The sequence below is a fragment of the Pithys albifrons genome, chromosome 4, assembly GCF_047495875.1.
Source record: "Pithys albifrons albifrons isolate INPA30051 chromosome 4, PitAlb_v1, whole genome shotgun sequence".
In the NCBI taxonomy this organism is placed as follows: domain Eukaryota; kingdom Metazoa; phylum Chordata; class Aves; order Passeriformes; family Thamnophilidae; genus Pithys; species Pithys albifrons.
The window spans coordinates 47,807,682-47,832,257 of NC_092461.1; the positions used below are offsets into that span (position 1 = coordinate 47,807,682).

Sequence of the window (24,576 nt, forward strand, 5' to 3'; positions counted from 1 at the left end):
TTTTATCTCAACTCATGATCTCTGCCTTTTGTATCTCCCACTGGAGGGCAGAGCAGAGTGAGCATGGGGAGAGGGGTCGCTAAATTAGGGAGTGTCACTTCTAAACCACAACACTAGTCTGGAAACTTGCCCGCTTGTAGATCAAGATGGTTTCCAAAGAACAATTTACAAGTAACACACTGAAAATCAAATCCTTATTATGCCAAATAAGTATTTGATGGGTAAATAAAAGACCAGCAATAGTAAATGAATATCATCAAATGAAAAACTAATAAACTTGAAGGTTCTAGACTTTCCTGAATCATTTTGACGGATAAAAATGAAGTTTTGCAATTGAAAATATTCTAAAAGGCTAATTGTTTAAATAAAATAAAGCTCTCCACATGTGAAATGTTATTTCTAAACTAGGCTCATTTCTGTTGAAATTAAATTTAAATTAACATATATGTGCTATCTGTGGGATACAATGATAAGGAAATGGCATCCCAACTGACAAAACAGTTGGAATGCTTGTCAAGGGCTGCAGTACTAAGTGATGAACTTGCTGCTTTTTGATATTTTAAGCTGCAAGTCAAATGAAGCAAGGCATATCTCTAGGTTAACAAAATTTTACTATATTTGCACCTCAAATCATGAAAGGGATGCTACAGAAGTCACAATAACAAGTGTCATCATGATGGAAAGTATTTCTCAGTTTTCAAAATTTATTACTACCTACTCACATGATTTTAGAGGAATTGTTTTACACCTCAATTTTCTCTTAAAGTTTTGGTGACCACTATTTCTTCTTAATGGGCATAATTTCATTTTGTCAGGTGTGATGGTCCCCAACTATTACATATGCTTAGTAGGTCACACAACAGCTTCTTTCCTATGACAGTTCAACCTTCTCATGGGAAAGATGACAGTAAATATTTGGTTGCTACTTCCATGTGAATTCATCCAGCAATTCTCACATTCTCATCCCCCAGACCCATACAGGGAGAAGTCCACCAACAGGATCAACTGTCTTGGAGAAGAGCCAATTTCTGTACTAAGTATGTTGTTAGAGGTAAAGGAAGGTTCATTACATGTGGCAAAGTACAGTTATGGGCACAGAGGCCAAATTTAGCCATATATATGCACTGGGAGACTTCCTTAGCCTTTAACTAGGTGACAGCACACAAACCACGTCTGGAGAATGCTCCCTGAAATGCTTTAACTTCTCTGCCTTGGGATCTACTTGGGAACAGAGTCTGCTGGCCTCAACCAAAATCATGAGAGGGACCACTTTAACACTTCATGAGTATTTACTACTCCACTTCTGTCACTACTGAATTTATTAACACGGAAGCAGCTTATTTTTCCTTATACTTCTTAAACTTGCTTCTTATTATGAGACAAAGACTCTCATCATGTGAGAGAGGTGAGACCCTGAGAAAGTTCTGCAGGACGAAGCTGCTGCTGCAGCCAGCAGAATATTCATCAATCCCATTTGGTCTCAGCAAGATGGACATCTTGGTGCTCCTATAAATGGTGCCAGGTCACACACTAAAAATTACTTTTTAAATATCATATATTTAAAAATCAGTTCTTACAATCATTTGATGATCTAAGCTTTTGTTAAAAAAAAATGGGGCAGGGGGTAAAGCTCAAGAGGTCATGTTTTCAGAAGACATTTGGCAGTGAGTCCCAACCAAGCATGGATGAAGTCTGTCAGTTGTAGGCACTAACTACACCATAAAGTTTAAACAAGTTGAATATAGTGCAAAAATACTTGGGGGAAAATGATTTTAATCAATCAGATCCAAAATTCAATGATGCAGATCTGCAGATCAAGTTTCAGGTAATCAACACAAATCTGGGCTATGCATGGAAAAGGACTGGGAACATTACAGTCCTCAAAGACTTGGATCAGTTCTTTACACAAGACTGATAATTATTTAAAATCCTGCATTTTATACACAGGTGGGGTAACTGATTAAAACAGATTCAGTATCAGAATCCAAACCATAAAGATGGTGGTCCACTAGCACTTAATACATCTCCCTTAATAGAATTCAAGTGCCAAAATATGACCTGCAGTGCAAGGGTTAGCTTGATGACTCTTACGCCCTTACTTTTGTTATTCTGTGTTCACATGGCCTCCTCCTAGTTCCAAACTGGTGATAGAGACCAGATCAAGGTCCACAGAAATCCTCCCCTACTTCAACAAGGTTTCCTTCCAAACCCTGGAGCCTGGGAGGCCAGCTCTCTGCTTTTAATCCAATATCCACTTCACTACAGAAGATTTATTTAGACTGCCTCTTGTTTCATTAAGGGCTCCAAAAGTCTGTAGTGATTTTTGACACTTTGTTATAATGTTTCTATGACCCCCCCACCCCCTCCTCACATACCACACCACCCAGCCTCATTTTCATATGGATACAAAGCAATGGGATAAAATGATGGTTCATTATAGTGGTACAGAGCTCTTATCTTCATCCGGCAAGAGTCATTTCCTTCCAAAGATTGAAATGCAAATGTGAAAATTAATGATAACTGCATTATCTGATAGCAGAGATAATACCGATTCACTGTCAGAGTAACACACAGTCGTTCTATGATTTCCTCTGCTTCTTCACAATATTCTTCTTACTGTCAGACTATATCTATGGTTAACTATGTTTCATGGATTTTTGTTAATTTACATCAAATAGCATATTCAAGATCTTATATCTACCACATTTCCCCAATCAAAAAAGAAACAAAATCAGGAGAGTAATCTCCAAGTCCTTAGGACTGGTTTAAAAAGAAAGAAAGAAAGGAAAAAAAAACGGGGGGGGGGGGGAGGGGGGGGCGGGGGGGGCAACATTAATGCCCATTTTCCATCTTGCACCATCCTGAAGTGGTCTACCAACCATTCCATTCTATATTATACAATTTTGCTTTGTAACCCAAACTGTTTATTGCATTACTAAATAACACAGGGTAAACTCCCAAATCAATACATATTTGCAGTGATTCCCATGACTGGCTACAGGAAAGTATTCAGAAAAACTATACATTTCCACGTACCAAGGCAAACAACGTATATAAAGGCCATAAAATCACCTGTGCTTCCACATTTGAAAAATAAGTTCTTTTATAAAAAATGTATTTAAACTCAGTCTTGCTTTGCTCTTACTGTTCCTTAGACTTTTGCTTTTGGCTACAATGGAAAAAGGATCAGGTCCTTCACTGAGTGTTCATATACAATCTAGTGACCTCAGTTTCCACTATTTCAGAGTAGTCTTTTCATTACAAAAACTTTTTAAACAATGAGAACAAGAACAATGAAAATTGAAGATAGCTGAAAAACATTCAGGTAACACTCAAAGTGACTACACAGAGTAGGCACTATCTCTGCAACTCCTTGATGGTCAGTGAAGGTCACAAGAGTGTGTCATCTGAAAGACTGCTTCAGCAGAAACTCTTTGAAGCTACAGCACATTTAACCGTAATTTTTTTTCTTCATAAAAAAATTCTAATTACAAAGGCTTGAGAATGTATGTGAACCACTTAACTATACAAATTTTCAAACAAAATAAAACTTTAATTAATGCCAGAAGCTTATCTTTGACTCATACATGGGCAAGTTATTGCTAATGAGTAACCAATAGAAGTTCACTTGCTGGCAAATAGTGGCCCTGAAAATCACAATGTGTTCCTTTAATGCTAAAAAAACCCATAAAACATTAAAATAACAAAACAGCTCTACTATTTATATAAATTCTTGAGTTGTCACAGTTTACACTACCAGTTGACAGAAATTTGTATCATGCAGAACAGTCACTGGAGATGGTAAGGAGACCAGCGACAGCTCAGATAACAAAGAAGGTATCATCATCTGCTCTTTGAGGTAGAGCCTCTACTGCCAGTTGGCAAATTTGTTGAAGCAAAGTTTTCAATGGTTGTTTGCATTATGCTAAAATATGTTCCTAAATAAGCACAATATTTCATGCTGCATTGTCTGGTATGGTTTTTGTTATTTTTTCCAAAAAACTTTAAGGTGTTATCTTTGTACTATATGGCTGAAAATGACCTGTTGATCACTTTTTTTTCCCCATGTCAATAAATAACCCACATCATTTCATGCATGATGGAGTATGGGATGTAGCATGTATCCATTCCTTTCTCAGATACATTACACCCTTGTAAAGAACCACTGGGTTTGGTCATCAGTTTTCCTAAGTCAGAAGGAATTTTCCAACATTCAGCTTTGATTTCCATCATCCCATGTCAAAGCTATCAATGAATATTACAAGATGTATACACATCCTACTGATTTTTTTGCCAACAAAATGAACATCTCTTCCTTTAATCCATAGTGTCATAAATGATCTCAGGAACTTCTGTGTAAGGTAGGTCATATAAAAAGCAGCCCACAAAATGCATATTCAACTATGTTGAAATACACTAAAAAAAGGCAACAAAAAATTACAAATTTCAGATAGAGTTTATTCATACTGAAATTAAAAACAAGTCATATGGAGAACACTGATACCCTTTAAATCTACAATAAAGCTGGAAAAGGCTGCTCTGCTGTACCCAAATACATATTTTGCATTATTTTAAATGTACAGTAGTGTATGATAATACTAAATCTTGTCTTCATATAACACCCTAGTGCTTTATTTAGAGTATAAACTTCTTTGAGCTTTATCATTAAAAACAATTAATTAGATATGTCTTCTTTTTTCTTTCCATTTTATTTTCCAGGTACTGGTTTCAGAAAATTACCATTAGTTTTGTTTTTCTCTTCTTGAATAACATGCAGCAATTTGCAAAATCAAGCAAGGATGAAAATGTGATGGAAATACAGGAATTTTTCTAATGAAATATTATTATGGCATTATAAAATTATTGATAGAACGCTTCTGGAACTCTTTTCTGATGTGCTCATCCTCTTTAGGTAAAATTTTCATAAGAGATATTGCTAGAGCATGTTTGGCTTCAGATACACATTTTCCAAAAGTACTATTCAATTATGGTCAATATAATGGATTTTTAAGGCCTATTCCTGAGTCCATACGCATGAAAATATTGCATTGAATTCAACTGCAAAATTGCCTAATTGAGAAATACAATCTATCCCTTTGCCTTAGGTACTTTTATGATACAGCTGAGGTTTTACATATTTATATTGAACAGATACTTGAAAGTATTGCCATGTTACCATTACATCTTCTGTCAGCAATGTTATGCTTGCACCATCTTCACTTATATAGTAGAAAATGTTATCTTGAGTTCCTGTTTTATTATGTGAAGTTCTAGCACTTCACTGAAACTGCAGTCTGAGTTTTTCTTCGCACTGAAATCAATGACCAGGTGTGCTAATTAATTCTATTAGGCTAAAACAAGTAAAAAAAAAGTCCTTGACAATGTCAGTAGATACGAAATCTATTTATTAAGCTCAGTATGTTGCTAAATGTTGGCACAAAGCTTGAAAAGACACAGGTGTCTGCTGGTCTTCTGGCCTCAGAAAACAGAGTAGAAAAGCTTCTCCCTTAATTCAATCATGCAAAGTAAGAACTAATAAGTTTTAAACATAAAATTCTAAGCAGCAAAATTTTTTTTTTACATCAAGTAGGTACGTTAAGGCATTTTATGTTGAACAATTTACAAAATGGTATAACCAAACCCACTCTTTTTACTCTAGAAATTCATCTTAGTACTTACCTGTCCTGGAGCCCAAAGGATCATAAAAGAAATAGTCCGTTAAAAATCTATACAAAGGATAACAATCTATCAAAATAATAAATTTGCAAATACCAGAATCCAGTTTAAGAAATTTCTCTTGGCTTGCAGTTGTTTTTCCCTACCTGGCCCATCCCAGTCTTCAGTCTCCACGGTAAGCTGCCCTGGTTTCTCTGACCTTGCATCACCATCAGATTCCGCTGCCTCTGGGATGCCGCCTTCATTGCCTGAAAAAACCATCAAAGAAATACAATATTGACATATTTCAACAGTGACATCTAAGCAGAGCTCCTACAATATCCAAACAATGGCTTACATGCCTGAACAAAAACATATGCACATCTGTAAACAAAAGAAAAAAAATACTAGGCACATAAACATATGGGAGTTCTCAGGGACTCAAACAAGCCCTAAATATCCTGTCCTTCTAGTTCCATGGAAAGACCAATATTGGAAAACACTGTTTATTCCATATGCTTAAAAAACAGAATCACAACTTGTACCTAATTTTTTAAACCAAAGCACATAAAGTCGTTAAGTTTCTATCCACAAATGAGGACAAAGAAATCAGCTTGTTTTCCCCCAGTAACATATGCTTTCAGTTACAGGTTTTCTTGAATTGACACTTAAATGTTTCTCATGAACTGCAGATTAATGAGACAGATTGAAACTATAGTCCTCTAAACATTCTGGTTCTTTACACTAGGGGAAAGCTAATCCGTGTTATTTCAGCATTTAAGGAATGTGTCCTTAAAGTCAAAATGTATCATCAAACCACTACAATAATTTTCTTCCTATCAAGCTTTATTTAAATAAATGCAACATTTCTGAGGAATTTTAGAAATTTCACCATCCAGAAGTACCAGAAAACATCTGTCTGCATTCAGTCATATACAGGACACACAGAAAACTATAAAAAGGTTAAATTTTTAGAACTAACAATTTTAAGACTACTTGATCAAAGTGCAGTTATTTCAGATAAACAAATATTCTAGGCAAGCTCCATGAAAAATACTTTAAAATAACCACTATGAAAAATTACACTGAAGGTGAGTGTTTAGGAATTACCGAAAAAATTCTGGTCACAGTAATGTGTTAAGTGACATTTCTAAGGGCTTATCCAGGCTAGTATTTTACTGTATTTGTAGATTTATTTTTTTTAAACCAGTCTATTCAAGAAACCCTTGCATAAGAAGACACTAAGAAGAATGGGAAAAAAAAATCAAATCTGCACAATTACTACATCAAACAGGACTGAATTCTGATTTCAAGCAAACTTTTTAAGAAATGGCATCCCACAGAAAAATGACAGCACTAAAAAACTAATACTGTGTATTTTAGAATCTGAAAAATCAGACTGTTTGTTAATTTAACAATAGGAGACCAAGAAGGACCAAAAAGCACAGCAATTAAGTGGTAACTTGTAATTTTTCCCCACTCATGATAACAAAAGCTTTCATTAGCAACATAGGTAAAGACATGTGATTACAACAAACCAAGCCAGATCCCCATACGTTATGACTGGACCTATATTTATACCAGATAAGATTGTGACACAGAGTTTTCAAGTACATGATATATACAAACACTATAAAGTATTAACTTGAGTGCACATGTAATGTCTTGTAAAAACACCTCCTTCCTTGCATTCATAAAACAAAGTTCTTAAAACCTGAAGTGTAAGAGCCTGATAAACTACTTCTCACACAAACACAATACTTTATTCACTCCAGACTTTGATTACAAAAATACAGTTCAGTGTATCTGTAGCACTAAAAACAGTCCACTATATTCATAGGCATTTTTAGTGTCTAAAGTAAAATTTGAATACAACACAAATATCTAGTATAATTTGTTTTAAACACACAGTATAACTGTGCCCAGGCATTTGAAGTTCACATGCTTCAGTTCAACATGAAGTTACCTTTCAGAAGACAGTCCTAAATACTCATGTGCTGAAAAAGCTATCAAGTTTTTGCTAAGCAGCAATTACTTGTTATTAATGAACAAGCCTATTTTGAATTAGCATTTTTACAGTTACTCTGTGGTAATCAAACAGAGATCTGCTTTCTTTGGGTGGACTGAAGAACCTACCAGGTATTTTTACCTTCCTCTTTCTACCTTCATAGCTACTTAAAGCTGCAACAAATTTATTGGAGAGACACAAGGGGAAATTTTCCGAAGTTCAAACTCAGTAAGATAAACTCCAGTTTCCTCGAAAACGTTGCAAAGTGCTTCCCAGCATGGGCAATTTTTGTTTTCTAACTCAAGCTGTACAATCACTATAGAAGGATTTTAAAATGTTCTTTACATAGAATTTTTATACTAAAGATGTGTTTCTTCCACTGTAAGTAATAGAGTTGCATGGACTTAATCAGAACACCAACAAAATTAAAACATAATAATTCCTTTAGATAGAGACCATGCATAGAAAATTTTAGCTCCAAAATATTAAAAGTCTTTCCAGATAATAATATATGCCATCCTGGTGTCAACCTGCAAATTTGACCATTCTTCCAATCAATGCATCCAATCAAAATATCAAATTAAACTATTAGAATTAAAGGAGGAGAAAGTTATGTGAAAGGCAGGGCTGAAAAGCAAAAGGAAAGAACTACAGCTAAGGTACACAAATTATACCAATCAGTAATTAAGTATTTGGGAGATGAAAGATCTCAAAATGTATGTTAGCAGATGACTTAACTTTTCATTAACTTGCTTCTTCGGTGTTTCATGAAGTATGATGTTATGTGTTTCTCATAATGAAGTTTTCATGAATTAATGCATGTCTTGTGGAAATAGAGTACATAAACTGTGTAGAATTTACATTAAGGAAAACTTTGGTTTGCACCTAGAAGGATTCTTAATTATTTTCATTGATATTTTCTATTAGTTACAGCTGCCAAGTGCATGCATTAGACACCTGAAATACCACCACACTGATTTCTCCTGTTCCCCACTACCACTCCAGTCTGCTTCTAAAACCAACAAATGGCACATTACGGTGGATTTCAGAATCTTCATGAGAGGAAGAAGAGGGGCAGACATTGATCTCTTCTCTGTGGTGACCAGTGACGGGACCAGAAGGAATGACCTGAAGTTGTGTCAGGGGAGGTTTAGGTTGGATATTAAAAAAAGAGTGGCTGGGCACTAGAACAGCCTCCCCAGGGAAGTGGTCACAGCCCTAAATCTGACACAGTTCAAGTGGTGTTAGGATGATACTCTCATGCACATGGTGTGACTCTTGGGGATGGTCCTGTGCAGGGCCAGGAGTTGGACTTGATGATCCTAGCACGTCCCTTCCAACTTGGCATATTCTGTGATACTGTGAAGTCTACTGCAGGTCAGCGGAGCATCAAGGTCAGAAATGGGCCACTAAGACAATCCATTTGGTGTTGGAGACACTGCAACTTTAAAAAGCCAAAAGGAGGCTTAGCAGAAGAGTCGATAACAAACCACATCCCCCAAGATTTTTTTCTTCTCTTTCCACTTAATGATATTTTAGCAGCTAACATTTCTTTTGCACAAAGGAGTTTATTTCTTTACAGAATTTATTTTCTTTCCATTGTTTACTCTTTTTGTTCAGTCACTGACTACTTTTCAATCTCAGTAAGAATATTTTTTTAAATTTATTTTAGAACTGATTACATTTTTCTTCAATTTACAGGTGTAGACATTTAATTGGATCCAGGAAATTAATTCTTTCTTTCTTCCCAATTGAATCAAGTGTTTTGTGACTTATATATACTATCCACTTTGCTACTAACCTGTTGACTCCTTTTAAATCCCATTGTTTCGTTTTTCCTGTATTTTTTCTTGACTTTGCTGCTCAATTACATTTTAAGTTAAAGAAGAAGGAGCTTTGTATCATCAACACCAAAGAGTGGTATAGAAGTATCAGCAATGATAAATCCTCTAAAATGAAGCAAAACCTGCTGTTTAAGTTTTACCTTGTAGCAAAAAAGATTGCTAAGTGAATTCTGTCCTTTAAAAGAACATCACTGCATGAAAAAATACTCTTATGAGCAAGGTTATATAATGCCACAGGGTATGTTTAGTCATGAGTCAAGTAAGGCTACTGGAATTTTAGCTCCTTCTCTGTATTTGGTATTAAGTTAAACTTTGGGCAGAACTCATCACCCCTGAACTTAGATGCCTGAAAGTTATGCTAGTCCAGACTACTTATGTAGATGCTTCTATAGACAGGGAAGAAAGAAACCTCCTGAGTGACTCATCCTATTCTAGGATGCCTGAGATATGAGACCCCTCTTGGTGTCTGAGCGAGCTGAAATGAATCATCCTCTTAAACACACAGCTTAGACTAGGAAACTATCTTTAGTTAGCTAAAGTTGGGTGAAACAAATCTCTGACTTATGCTGAAGTGCTGAATACACAAAATACTGCTTAACTACGAGGAAAGAAGTCTTATTCAAACAACTTCAATACTGTAATGTGGATAGAATTTTCATTTTGACCTTGCTATCTCTTACCAGCATTGACTGTTTCTGTTGCTCTTCAAAAACAGTTCCATTTTTTAACGTGGTTTTTAATACCCTGGTGTTTTTTCCAATAGACAATTCACTGTAATTCAAGGTGATAAAGTTGGTCAGGAAATTTGCAGACTGTAAAAGAGACATATTATCAGAAACATGGGAGGGAGAACTCCAACATCTCTGACAACACTGTCATGTAGGAAAAGAGAGACTTGAATATTAACAAGTAATTTCACTTTAATCTTTTTAGCAAATTAAAGACTTCCCAATTTGTACTTAATCAGCTCGTACCACGAGTAGTTGCAGTATTTTAAAGAAGCACATGGGTTAGCAGTTCTACTCAACCCTGCTGTTTTAATCCATGTTGTTCCTATCAGTATTATGCTCTTCCAGGAAGTCTCGTACAATATAACTATTGAACTTTCTTAACTACGAATGTTATAGCAGATGTTAGGCACTCTGTAATGTATTTTGCAATCAGCTAAATCAACAAAGTATTTTTGACAATGAACAGTTCAGAACTGACAGATCTATTTTCTTGTTCACAACTGCTTATCACAGCACAGATATCATATATGTTTGCCAGGTGCTTCCTATAGTTAGGATACCTTCACAGAAGCCACTCACAAAAGATAAGGTCATAAAAGAGATGAAAAATCTGCAAGCTTCATACACTCATGGTTTTATCATCAGACAAAATAGCTTTGGGTGACGGACTGTACCAGTCACAAACATAAGACAGCAGCTTCTATTAGAGAACATCAAAAGTTTGAAATTCCATTTGTGTTTCTTCTTCCTGGCAGCATAAATGTAAACTCAAATTGTTAATATCCTCAAACAGCTGTTCAGAGTGAAACATCACTTCCCAGTTATAATAAATCAATTCAGAAATAAATTGTTGCAAAGCCCATAGTATTCTGTACTGACAAAAAAGAAAACAGACACAAAGCACAGACTTGGGGAGTCACTCCCTGTAGAGTTTCAGCTGGGAAGAACATAACCTTATGCGTGCTAACAGGCCAGTGCAACTGGCCGTGAAGGGGCAGGCTTTCTGGGGACATGGGGTAGAGGCCCTCTCCTTTCTGCCACAGTCTACAGTGGCAGTAATTCTAGATCCAACCAAAGAAGGATTCTGAGATTATACATACGCACTAGATGCCAGAGCTTCAGAAACTATGTATCAGCAGTCAAAAATTGTCCTTTGTTATTCACTTAATCCCAGTGTCTGCAACCAGTAACACAGCTTACATACATTGATAATCCTGCTCTTGAATCCCAAGGAAAAAACTGTAAACAGAATTATTGCCAGGAACCTCTCTTCAGAAACCATACTCAGTAACTTTGAAACAAACGACATACAATTCATTCAACGTAACTGACTTTCTAACAGCACACCCTATTTTTAAGAATACAAAGGACTTGTAGCAGGCCTTAACTATCCTTCTTGTAGATTACGTCTTTTAAAGAATTCTATGCATACATTTAACTTTAGTTGTAATGGCAATACAAGTTTTCAGCAGATATAAAACATTTTGGGTATAAAATAATGCAAAAAAATTCTTGAAGCAAGCTCTTGGTATGGTAATAGATCTGCAATTATAAAGATACTAAAAAAATTGGGTGGAATGTTTCTACACTTCACTATATTTGGCAAGTGGTGTTACGACAAAGTAAACAATTACAGCAGGTCCAGCCCTACAAGACTTGCAAGGACAGAGAGACAGGAAGACAGTTAGACAGAGGGAGAAATCTGGTGCTATCACTACTAGACTGTTACCACTTCATCTCATGTATATCAGAAAAAATTTCAGTGAAACCCTTAAAAATCAACTGAGACACTCTACTCCAGGAAGTATGAGCAAAATTCCGGCCCTGATGATTGATTTGCTAACATACCTGAAAAAACCTAGCTCTTGTACAAGTTAATCTACTGCATTTTATTTCAGATTATATTAATCACCTCAATACTTTGCTTCTTTGCAAGCAATTATTGTTTTCTGTCATGCTGATTAACAATCATAATTTCTCCTGGGATAAACTTCATTTGAAATAACTGTATGTTTCCAGTTGCCCTAAGCAGTCTCAGAATTATTTATTCAGCAAATGTCAGAAATAATTCACTGTCTCTTACCCTAACTTTTAGAACTGATCTATGAATATCCATGTGTCAGTGAGGACCTACATAACTGCAAGCTATCAGCTCTCCACAATAGTGGTACAAAACTGTTTTGGTTCCTATTAAAAATCATCACTTTGTTTAACAAAATGACACCTTGACACATTACATTTCACCATAGTGATCATGTTAAAAAGCAGTGTCAATTATTTCTAAGCATTTCAGCTACAGCACTTTTCTCCTAGGATAAGACACTGCTGTGCAGCATGTTCATCTAGACTGAGCCTGGCCTTCCTCCTTCTCTAAATGTTTGATATGTTCTCATTATCGCCACTGTTTGCTTTTGAAGTTCTTGCAAGACAAGGATCAATGTATTCAATTCAAATTTATTTCCTGCAGAACAGTGAAAATGTTCTCTAAATTGTATTCTAGACTTTTTATTAATTAGCTTCAGATAGATAGATAGACAGATAGAGAGAGAGAGAGAGAGAGAGAGGGGGAGAGGGAAAGAGAGAAAAATCATATATTAAAATCTCCTCATTTTTAGGGAGCAACTCTAGTGATATCAGTGCTACAAATTACTATCTTTCAGATATACTGGCTACCCAAGAGTTTTTTTCAATTTAAAGAAAAACAAAAAATAAGTCTTGTATGTTTTCAATCTTTCTCCATTAAATCGTCAAATAGAAGAACTCTATCAGATATACTCGAGTATAGCTCTAAGCTCCATAGCTCTAAGCACTTGATTACAAAAGCAGCAGAAGCACACTTTAAAGGATATTTACATGCTACAAACAAAGACTGCTTCAAAAATTATTTCAACAGAAATCAACAACCCATGAGATTCTAAAACACCCTGCAGTGAAACAGAGAGATTACTTCCAAGAAACTCTAACAAGTTTAAACTCTAAGTTTGAAGACTCATCTGGCAAGGTCATATTTCAACTTGCTTACATAACAATTCTGGTCCTTTCCTACATCAGAAATAGTCATCTCTTATGAAATTTTTCATCCAACCTAGGAAACTTCATTTTATAATGTGCAGTTGAAATCATTACCATATACAAATCCAGTTTTCATGTGATTTCCACACACTACTACATAACGAAGCAATAGGTATTTGTTGCTACACAATGAAATTTTAATTTAACTTGTAAAAAATTGGATGCTTTTATTTGAAATAATCGACACTTCAGATGCCTCAATATCAAATTCAGTGGATCCCTATCAATATAGGTATGTTTCCACATACATGTTGTATTATACGTGGTTTCAGAACTAGTCTAGACTTCTGTGAGTTAAACCCAAGGAAGACTTAGCAGTCATAAAGAAATGCTTCTTCTTCTCTATCCAGCAGTAGAGTCTATCTAGCAATAATATTTGTCTTATCAAAATTTATCCAATGATGTCAAACTGTGGAATTTGTGTAATTTACTCTTACTGATCCTTTGAATGTTAAATTGATGTAAATATACTCACACTCATCCATATAATATACAACCTGTGAGCAAATCTGCTTTTTGGACATGAGTTGGCAAGAATTTTTTCAGCAATGTCTGACAAGTCTTCAAACGTATTCAGAATTTTTGTGTCAAGGACACCAAATCATACCAAAAAAAAAAAAAAGGTAAAATGGACCTTCATTATAAATAAAATTAGAAAAATATGTACAGTACACAGGATCTAAGAATATCTGGTGGAATTTGTCATTTGTGTATTTCATATTTTAAAGACGATTACTCTTATTAATTTGCAATTCATATTCTGTCAAATTTGAGCTCAAATTTAAGTCAATCCAAGTTCAAGTTTTGTGACTTTCTAGAAAAGGGACATTACACTACTTGTTGTAACCAAATAATCCTTTGTGAATTCTATCCCTAGCTGTGATAGAATTCAGAATTTCATTGTTCTCAAAATGTGCTGACTGAAAAGGCTGGAGTTGCTTTGATAAACTGCTTAAAGTTGAGTAAGCTGTTTAAGTGTTTCACTTTTTAATTCTGTACAGTTAAAATAATGTTTTCTATTTGGATCTATGCATTTATTTCTTGAAATATAGCTGTCTAATTTTCTTCTGAAATACCATTTTCTGCTTGATGACCAATTATTTCACATATCTAATAAGTAAAAAAAAAAAAAAGAAAATGTTTGCTTGTTTATCTTAGGTCAAATTTTCATCCAACTAAAGCTGATATTAATGTTGACATGGGTTTTAGTTGGCCTTAAAATATGGCCTGAGTGGTTTACATATATGGTTAGCAGTAAATGAAAAAGAGTGTAAAACAGACAATCTTGTACTTGTTCATCTAGAAGCCTTTCAAGGCTCTCTAGAGAATGGTGAAAAAAAAATCCCTCCAACTTTTTCAGACATCTCCTTTCCCTTCCAGCAAGAGGACAGGTTGTCCTCTGAGCTCCAGTAATAAGACAGAATGAAAAAGCATGAGAGAGAAAGCACAAGGCAAATGCTGATGTTCATAAGAAAGAGGTCTCCCTTTCACCCTGCTAGGATCCCAGCTAATTCTGACTGAGCACCATTCAAAGGCTGTTCCTTTCTTTGTCCATATTCAGCATCTGACAAACAGTATGGAAGATGCACAGAATTCAGCTGTTTCAGCTAAATAGGATACAGATAAACATATGAGAACCCTCACTCTGGGGAACAGTGTCCCAAACATGCACATAAGTCAGTTATGAGCTTAGTAAGTATTGTGTTTTTGGATGGAATAGCATTGTGAGTTCTTATGTATATTCCAGTTATCCTAGGAGACGAAAATATATTATCACACATACATGCCCTCTTCTGTCTCATTACCAAAAAGAATTAATGTATCCTTCATTTAGTCAGAAAGTCTACATGAAGAAAATACAATGAATTAAAATAAATTTAAAAATTTAAAGGAATATGAGCTCCAGGAGAAGGGAAGTATTGCCAGGGAAAGATAATGTCAGGCGCAGGGAGGGAGGGTGGCTGGTGCCAAGCAAAGCCGAGGGCTGTGCAATCACCTCTATCAGTGCTCTATCAGTGTCTACACTCCAGCCAAATCCAGAGAAAACAAGGAGTCAAAGATTCAGGTCAATAAGCTTATAGGCGATTTGCACAAACAGCTCCTGCAGCAAGGTAAAAAACAAAGTCATATTGGCTTTTCTTTTTTATTCCTTCTCTTTGAACTCCTTGGTCCAAACACACCCTGGAAATGTCAGTGTTATATGCAAGAATTTAAAGAGCTGAGCTTCTTAATCCCGTTAAGAAATAAGAACAAAGTTGCCTGTAAAGATCTCCTTATTGAGCTCAGAGTGATTATAGTACAGCTGCCTTGTGCTGATCCTACCTCCATTTCCTATAGCAAAAGAGGTAGAAATTTTTCGTGAAATCCATTACTGAAAAGGAAAGAAACATCATTGATTAAAAGGTTTCTGATTAAAAAAATCAAGCAAGAAAAGAAGGAATAAATCTACTTTTTCATCCCAAAACAGAAAATAGCAACCACATTGTTAGTTATTACATGTTAACATGAAAGAAGCAAAGAATATTAACACAGATGCACACAGGCATACACACAGACACAAAGTCATACTCCAGAGGAAAAAGGGACACACAGAAATCATTTTCAGGGTGTTAAGAGTTTGGCTGGTATTATAGATGGTAGCATGATAGCTTTGCACATGAAGTATGAAGGGAAAGATTAATACACAGATGAACTTAGCTTTGTATATTCTTTCTTATATGAGGAATCACACTGCAGCTGTTTCTCTGAATCTCAAGCCTGGCTGCACAATCAGGTCACATGGCTTAACATAAAAAATTCCAGTCCTAAGCTGCTTTGGCAGGCTAGTGACAAAATACTGTACATGAAAACTTGGTACAGGTTCTGAGCTCATCCCCTTGTGCTCAAGCAGAATACAAGGAGAATACAGAAGCAGGTATACACTAAATATGAAGACCATAAATTCCCAGAGTTATTTTCTTGCTGCTTTAGAACTGTATATGAGTTTCAGATGTGTTGGATTCCCCTCATCTCCCTCTTCACTCATAAAAATAACCAAGGTATCAAGAACTGCAACTACAAAACAACTGGCTATACATACACCACTACAGGCATACCTAGGAATTCATGCTATAGATCCTAAAAGCATTGCATCATGAAACAGTCACCATCCTATCTCACGTATCCCCCATATCCTCCTGGGTCACCAACTGAAGCAACAGTTAGCATTGGGAAGCAGAAGACATTTGCATTCCATTTTACCACCAATAGTGTTAAGGCCACTGAATCTCCTTCTGCTGAGGGCTGGTGCTGATGCTGCCCTGTGATGAAGTACCCATGCAAAGCCTACAACATAAGGAACAAGAGTAACAGCCGTGCTGCAATCAAAGAAGTGGAGAATTAGAAAAAACTCTCCTAGGAAGCACGGCAGCAAGAAATGGACCTACTCTCTCTAATTATCAAATATTTACATTCCTTCATTTGCCTCTTTCTCCTGGCAACAGTCTCCCATTTTCTCTCTTGATTACAGACCTTCTACATTTTCTTCTCTTGCCTCTTTCCTTAACACAGCTTTTTAACTACTATATCTCAAGTGATCTCTCTCATTGCTCAAGATAACTTTTCATGTGAAAGTTATTCCCTTATTGAACAATTCTGCTAGAAAGCTCACAAGGAACTACAATTTGTTTAGCCAGTTCCCATCCCTAATAAGTAGTCAAGACTCCTATTCTTCTTGCTCTTTACAGAGAGAAAAAGATGTCGCCACCACGAGTATGACAACTTTCTAAGTAACAGACTAGAATGGTTTTGGGTTTTTTTCTGAGCGTATCTAGGCAGGATGACAGCAATCAGTGACTACAAAACCAAAGACAAACTACTTCACACCCCAAATGAACTTGAGTCAACACTTTGCATTTCATCCCATCACCTTCAACTTGGCCTTTGCATTCTTTTGCCACCGTGTCCCCTCCTCTCTGCACTTCTGCAATTATTAGCCTTATCATGCCTCCAGCTCACTTCTTCTCTTGTCACTGTTACCATTACCTCATTTTCTTAATCCAGACTATAATAGACAAAATCTAATCTGAATGTACTATCTCCTAGCTTCCAAAGTAGGCTTTCAGCCATCTAGTCTATCACTTTTCTGCATGGAAGACAGGCTACTTTCTCCTTATTCAGAATGTTTAAATAACGGCATTTAATCTTCCACATCCGAATTTAATCTGAATTAATCTTAATCTGATACAGACTCATTCCAGATATTCACTATCTGAACATTAAAATAAAATAAAAAAAAAATCAGTAAGGAAGATTCCAGGCTAATACAGGTTTTGTGTGGATAGCATCATCAGATATTCTCTTTATCAGCAGTACATCAATTGGTAGTAACTAAGCATAAAAAGCAATTTTAGAAGTCTGTTTTCAAACTGAAAAAATATAATACACTATCCCAAGGCCTCCTACCAAATTTTTGTTTCTACTTCAAAGATAAAGACCAGAGCAGCTTTGTAGTAGAAGAACACTATGACTATGTTGATATTATTATTGCTATTTCCAAAATATTTCCTTTCCCTTAATCTCAATGTGAAAATTGCAAACAAATCAAACTTAATTGCCATCTCTATTATGAGGCTCTTCTTCATCCAGAAAGTTAAAAAAAATATCAAGTTGGAAGCTTAAAACAATCCCTAACATACAGTAGGCTGGTAATTCCCATTTTAGCTTTGAATATTTACATGCTTAAACACTGTTCACTTCTTCACACTGGAGAGTAAAGAAGACTACACAGTAATAATTATTCATATGCAGCAAAGTTAATTGTGGATTTGTGGTGTTGCAGAAGTGTGGGAGATGAGGAATTTTCCGGATTTCTTCTTGCAAAAGCCATTAATGAGCAAAAGCAGAATGGAAAAGTAACAGTCAAAACTCAAAATTTTGAAAACTGGAAAGTTGTAAAATGACATGTAGCTCAATCAATGTGATTAGTTTGCTTCACACTTTGCCAAGGCTTTCGCCTCCACCTTCTTATTCTGGCAACTATTCTGCTCAATCTATCTCACAATCCCAAATTAATAAGGTAGGAATGACAAGTATGGCTTTATAAAGGTTAGCTGTTTGCAATTTAGACAGTAGGAGACTGCTCTTTGCTTATAATACAATCAGGCATAGTTTGATAAGAAAAACTCCTCAGTCAATAAGCCAACGTTATCAAGTTGAGAACCTGTGCATACTCTACTTTCATTCCTCTGAATGAGTTCTGAGTTCAGTAAACTTTTGCCTTCAGTGCCTAGTCTGGATAGTTAAAAACCTATGGTTTAAGGTGATACTTGAATTTATGTAGCTGGGTAAGTACAGAAAGCATACCACAGATGAAGCCTCACAAACAATGATGGATAAAGCTTCTCCCCAACAGCTGTGCCACTTCTTCCCTATGCCTCTTGATTCTTGCAGGAAGCCCGACTACTCATTTGTTGTCTTCATCTGGGTCAGCAAGGAAGAAATCCCAGGAGAGGGAAATAGGGAGGTAGGACAGGTAATATTTATATCCAAGGAAATATCTTTACTTTCTAGAACCTTTAATGGAAAACAAAGGTGGCCATAGTCATGACACTTAAGATGTGACCCTGAAGAATCAGGACATTCAACAGAAGATGAGACATTAATAAAAACCAGTAAATCTCTAGTCTCTCCCATTCCATCCTTTTTCAGAGACATTCCAAACTTGCTTCAAAGTGGGACTGTCACACTGCCTCAGCTGGAGGTAGATTAGGGGTTTTATGTGCCACTTGATTCTTTTCAACTTTTCTTCTGTAGCAGTTGCACTGGAGAAGCTTAAGATTCTGTTATAACTAGAGCACAGTAAGAAAAGAACTGCTGGGACATCAGAAGGCATTCAGCTTGAAGAATCAGCAGATGTCCTTAATAAAACATATGATAGTTAAGATTCAGATTTAAATGTATTCATATTTGACTCCTGATCTTCTTTAATACAATGGCCTGGATTCAATGCTTTCCCTGAAAGATGCTTTTATTAAAAGGATGATCCAAGATAAATTGAAATTGACTATGAATTTGCAACATTGATTGCTAAAAAAAAAAATCACAAATTTTTCTTGATTTCACCCAAAACCTTGGTATTTTCCACTGGTGGGCCTTGGAAATGCAGTAAGCAGTACAGTGAGGTAAGTAAATCAAACTGACATGGTATGAACTGACAGTGGTGCATAGTCTTCCACTGCTGACAGATGGAATTCATGAGACGCCAGTATAACAATTATGCACATGGTGGTTTAAAAATTTTTTTAGTAATGCCAATAACAGGACCAGTATTTTTTTCCAGCTAAGGAAAATGGTGTCTGAAAGGCATGCAAATAAGGGAACACAAAGTAATCGTAGTATCAGTTAAAACTACTAAATTCTTTCTCTTGGTAAAGCATTTCTAATTATAATCTGTTTTCTCCTCACAGTAAGATTTGTAGCAGCTGAACTCTAAACTATTGACTAGACTGTTTTGATTTCTTAGGATGACTTACTAAGTATCAAAAACCTGTAGTGCAAACGTAAATTATTACATCAAAAGTATGTAAGCTATAGAAGGACACACTGTGATGCTTTCCCCACTGATGACTGAAGACTGTAGGAAGCAGCAATATTATGCAGTCAGAACACTTGACTCTTCCAATGGATTTATTCAACTCTGTCCAACATAGATGACAATAATACAAAACCATAAGCATATCAAGCTATCATGAAAAAACACATGTCAATATCTGGGAAAGAAGAAAAAGACAGAGAAATCATCAATATCCCAATGCCTGAGGGGTTAGTGGACTAAAAGAAGAACACCACCATCACAACTCCAGCTATTTGATAGGCATCCTTTCCTGCAGAAAATAAACAATAAAGTAATCGAGTGGAAATCTGACAGGAAGAAGGTTAATTCAATGTTCTAAATACCAGTACACAATAGGGAGCTTTTTCTGTCAGCTGAATGGGAAGCAGCACAACTTTGCAGACTGAAACACTGTGTAAGAATGAATTGGTGAGGCTTATGCTAAAATACGTCTATCTTCAATAATTTGCAAGTAACAAATGCACCAGGAAGGTATCGGCAACTTCAAAAGTTATCCTTTCACAAATCACTGGTTTTCTATCATACATAATACGTTCTATAATAAGCTCTATTTTAATCCTAGAATCTACAGACACAATCTGTTTTCCTAGGCAGAGCACTATTCCTATGCTATGAACAGACATGCTGCATTGCTAGCTTTGGATCTGCTGATAATTGACTTCTGAGGCCTGTTCTCTACAGTTAAATATGGAGAAAATAACACTTGGAGGAAAATATTAAAGCCAAGACAATTCACATCTCTAAATAAAGTTTCTTTCAACCCACCTAAATATTTACATCTTACCAGACTTAACCCCATGGGTGACTCTCTTCCCTATTTTTAAAGTACTGTATTAATAGAGCTCTTTGCACATTTTAAATAAAAAAAATCTTTTTGACCAACTGGACCCAATTTAGCCAGTATTCTCTCAAAAGGTTGGCTACAATCATTACCTTTATTACAAAAGTATTCCACTTCTTCACAGCTCAGATTTTCAGGCTCAAACTCTGCAGAAAAGCTTTCCTCCAATGGAAAGTCTTCTTTCGAGATAGTATCATTTTCCTCAGACAGGCACTCTTCTTCTTCATCCTCAGTGGCATCTTCAAGGGGCCCTTTAAAAAGAATCAGGAACACTGTGGCAAAACCATCTAACACGACAATGTAAAATAAACCTTTAGTGAACTTATAACTGGAGATCTTTAGCTAGTTTTTCCTTCCACAGCTGTGTTCAGGATTTATTAGAATTGGACAAATAATACTTTATGGAAATTGAAATTGAAAGTGACTTTTCCTGATGACTTCAAATCAGAATATGTAAAGTGTCATTAATAATATGTATTAATAATACTTGTACATAGGCATTTTTCATTATTCATTGGGCTCTAGTATTAAACACAAACAATTTTAACAGCAGAAATCAAAGCTATATTTGTAAAACCACATAAACAGTGAAGAGCCTACTCTGGTTGTTAGTGATTGTTTTGATGCTGAATTGCAGTACTTAAAATGTTCCCTTTACAGGCTTTGTTAATCAAATTAAAGTACTGACAACAATTAATTCCTACAAAGGTATTGAGAGTACAAACTTCAGTTTATTTTGTTATTTTGCGTCAACCAGCCCCTGATGGTATCTGTGATCATTTATTTGTCAGACTCATTAGCAGACTCTCGGCCAATGGACAGGTTTCAACAGACTCTCCGTTCATTTCACAGAGGGCAAACAAATGCAGTAAACTACCAGCTGAGGGCTACAGAAACATAAACCAGTTACAGAAGCAGGGAATGAGTTTGAATCTGAAAGGGCAGCCTGAGGTCTCTGATTTTTCTCCTAGTTACCTAGACACACTATTGTTACAGATCCTCTCGAAAAGCCAGTGCCAGACAGATGTATGACACCCAGATTACTGATTGAAATGTACTCAGAAATTAAAATTCCTTCTTTCTTGTATACACACACTTCAGAATCACTGGTTAATAGTAACTATTTGCTAAAAACATCTCATGTACAGGGTATAGAATTTTACCCTAGATTTAAAAAGAGATTTGAAATAATTGAACATATTTTAATTTAACTAAGATTTTATTAAATGTCAGTATCCTTCAAAATCCATCTTAAGACTGGATTTCAAAAGAGAGATTTCATTATACATGGTTGAGGCTTGAAAAAAATTACATATTTCACTCTCCAATGAAAGCACAGTCTCATTTATAATTGACTGAGTATTTTTTCTTCAAAATGAAAGCGAGCTAGTTAATGAAAAAAATGTGATTTGTATTTATATGATAGTTTTACAGTATTAAATACACTATTCCTATATAATCTATCATGCTGAGATACAATATATAAATGATTCTGTTGTGTTCGATGAAAAGGAAGGAATACATTTTTAAAGAAATCAAATATTGACTACACTCTAATTTTATGTAATTTATTACAAACCAGTGACTACCTACATTTATTAAAACAGCAAAATTCACTTTAGGTTAGGCTGTGCAATTCTTGCTTCAGAGGAGTATGATGGTTAGTTTTTATTGAAATTGATTGAGATTCCCAGCTGGGATTCCATAAATTAATGTAGCTTACTATCTTTCATGGAAATATGACTCTATGCCAGCTGAGAATCTGACCAAATGAACCACCTTTTGTGGTCACACACTCGCCAACACTAGCTGTCATTCAACAATATAGCTCCTAAAATAAGAGGTTGTTATTATGGCTGAGGAAATAAAGGTTCTTACTTCAAAGTATCCATTACTGTTAATTGCACCTTCCAGCCATGCTGGGAAAAAATCCAGCAACTGCATATGCACAGGGAATGAAGAGTGGCTATGGCACTGTACGGAACAGAGAACAAAGCACGAGCAGGCACTGGAGCAGTGCACTGCAGCTGAACATGGGCAGCCCGGGCACCTCACATATGTCCAGGTGCATTGCAGAAATTAAAGCATAAGGGGTTCTGCACAAATTATCAGAAATGCTGTTCAGATTTGGTAATATTATTAATACATGTCATTGACTGCAGAGTCATTTTTTGGTGTGTTCTCATAGTAACACCTGGATAAATAAACTAGGAAAGAAAAACACAATGAAACAATAAATATGCTGTCTTAGTGAAATGTAAATTTTTGCCACACATACAGATAGTAAAATACCATATTTTGCATAGTTTCAAATGCAGCTATTTGCCTTTAATAAATTTTTCAATTATTTTAAATTTTGGGAAAAAATTTAAACTTCAGCCAACTTTTCAGTGAAACTCAATTTCCTGCTGCATGACTGGTTCCTTGCCATTTGACTTTTTCAATATGCCATACAGAATACATCAATTTACCTGCGAGTAATCCAACTGGCATGTGTACATGACATTTAGGTCTATTTCTAGATCTTAAACCAGTTTGTTTGATCAGGTCACCAGCAAGCAATTAGCAAAGCTAATCATCACCATATGTAAATAAGGAACAGAACAGAAATGCAGTTGATATGCTTTCATTTGCAGCAGTCACGAAAACACACCTTATGATTTCCATTGACACTCTGTCCAAGCAGGTAGAAGAAATAAAACGTACATGGCAAATCCACATACGTGGTTCAAACTACTGTTATTTTGTGGGTTGGGACTTCATTTTTTTAAATGAATCTCAGACTAAAAAAAATTTTGACTAAAACTAATGCAGATACATCCTATGTATGAACAGGTATGTAGTATTTCCTGAAGTTACTTGTCCAGGCATTTGTAAACACAAACATAAATGCTGTCACACCGAAAGGAGACCAGAGGTATGCATGTACCTACTTTGGGCTTTGCCTTGCACATGCCAGCCTAAACACAAAACCCAGGTATGTTCATCCAAGTGCACATGGGCACATATCAGAACATAACAGTTCATCTCAGGGGCTGACATGAGATGCTGTGGCTCAAATGCCACCATGACTTTTGTTGAAACTGAAGGATCTGGGTATAAATTATTTTTCTAGGTTTCAGGCAGCTGCTGCCTTGTCTAAGTTACCTATCTAGAACTTGATCCTTGGGACAAATTCTCTATGTTGAGTTGTCTCTTATTTTTAAAATGTTCAAATACATTCACCTCACTCCCAGAGCTATAAACTGATAACTAACCAAAGAGTAAAACATTGATCACCATGACTAAGACCAGCCCACACAAGTAAGATCAAAATTAAGTATTTCTCAATTACTAGTTTCATGGGAACTCAAAATTAATGCCTAATTTCAATGGCCATTTTTTTATCACTCAAACATACAGTGGGTTGAAGGAAATAGTAAAATCCAAAGCCACTTACAAGGAAGTATAAATAGATTAAGTTCTCTATTCTTGACTAGTTCATTTAATTACTTGTACAGAAGCAGACAATACATAAAAATAAACTTTCAGAATCTCAAATTAAAGATTACATGGAACTACATATTTTTGACAAATATAAAAAAATAAACTATGCAGGCTTATGTTTGTCTAATTTGGTTGCATGCTTTGAAAAACCTCTTACTGGTATCAGTAATTGAAGTCAACTAGAACCTATAAATTAATCTGGTTCAAAACTATTGGTAGGGTTTCAAAGTTTACTAGATCCTCTATCCAGGGAACAACCTGCACAAAAGCTATGCAACTTCTTCCTCCATTTAAAGTACTTAAAAATAGAGAGTCATTTAAACAAA

The 24,576-nt window shown here is 35.7% G+C and overlaps 1 protein-coding gene across 1 annotated transcript in view; it reads right to left on the bottom strand.

The window, feature by feature from the left end:
- The window catches only part of ZFPM2 (zinc finger protein, FOG family member 2), a 304,640-nt gene that overhangs the window by 223,853 nt on the left and 56,211 nt on the right, over nt 1-24,576 (bottom strand). Inside the window, exons 2-3 of the mRNA XM_071553049.1 lie at nt 20,857-21,015; nt 5,823-5,924 (exon numbers count right to left, since the gene is read on the bottom strand). Coding sequence (XP_071409150.1) covers nt 5,823-5,924; nt 20,857-21,015 — 261 coding nt within the window. The remainder of the gene's footprint in view (nt 1-5,822; nt 5,925-20,856; nt 21,016-24,576) is intronic.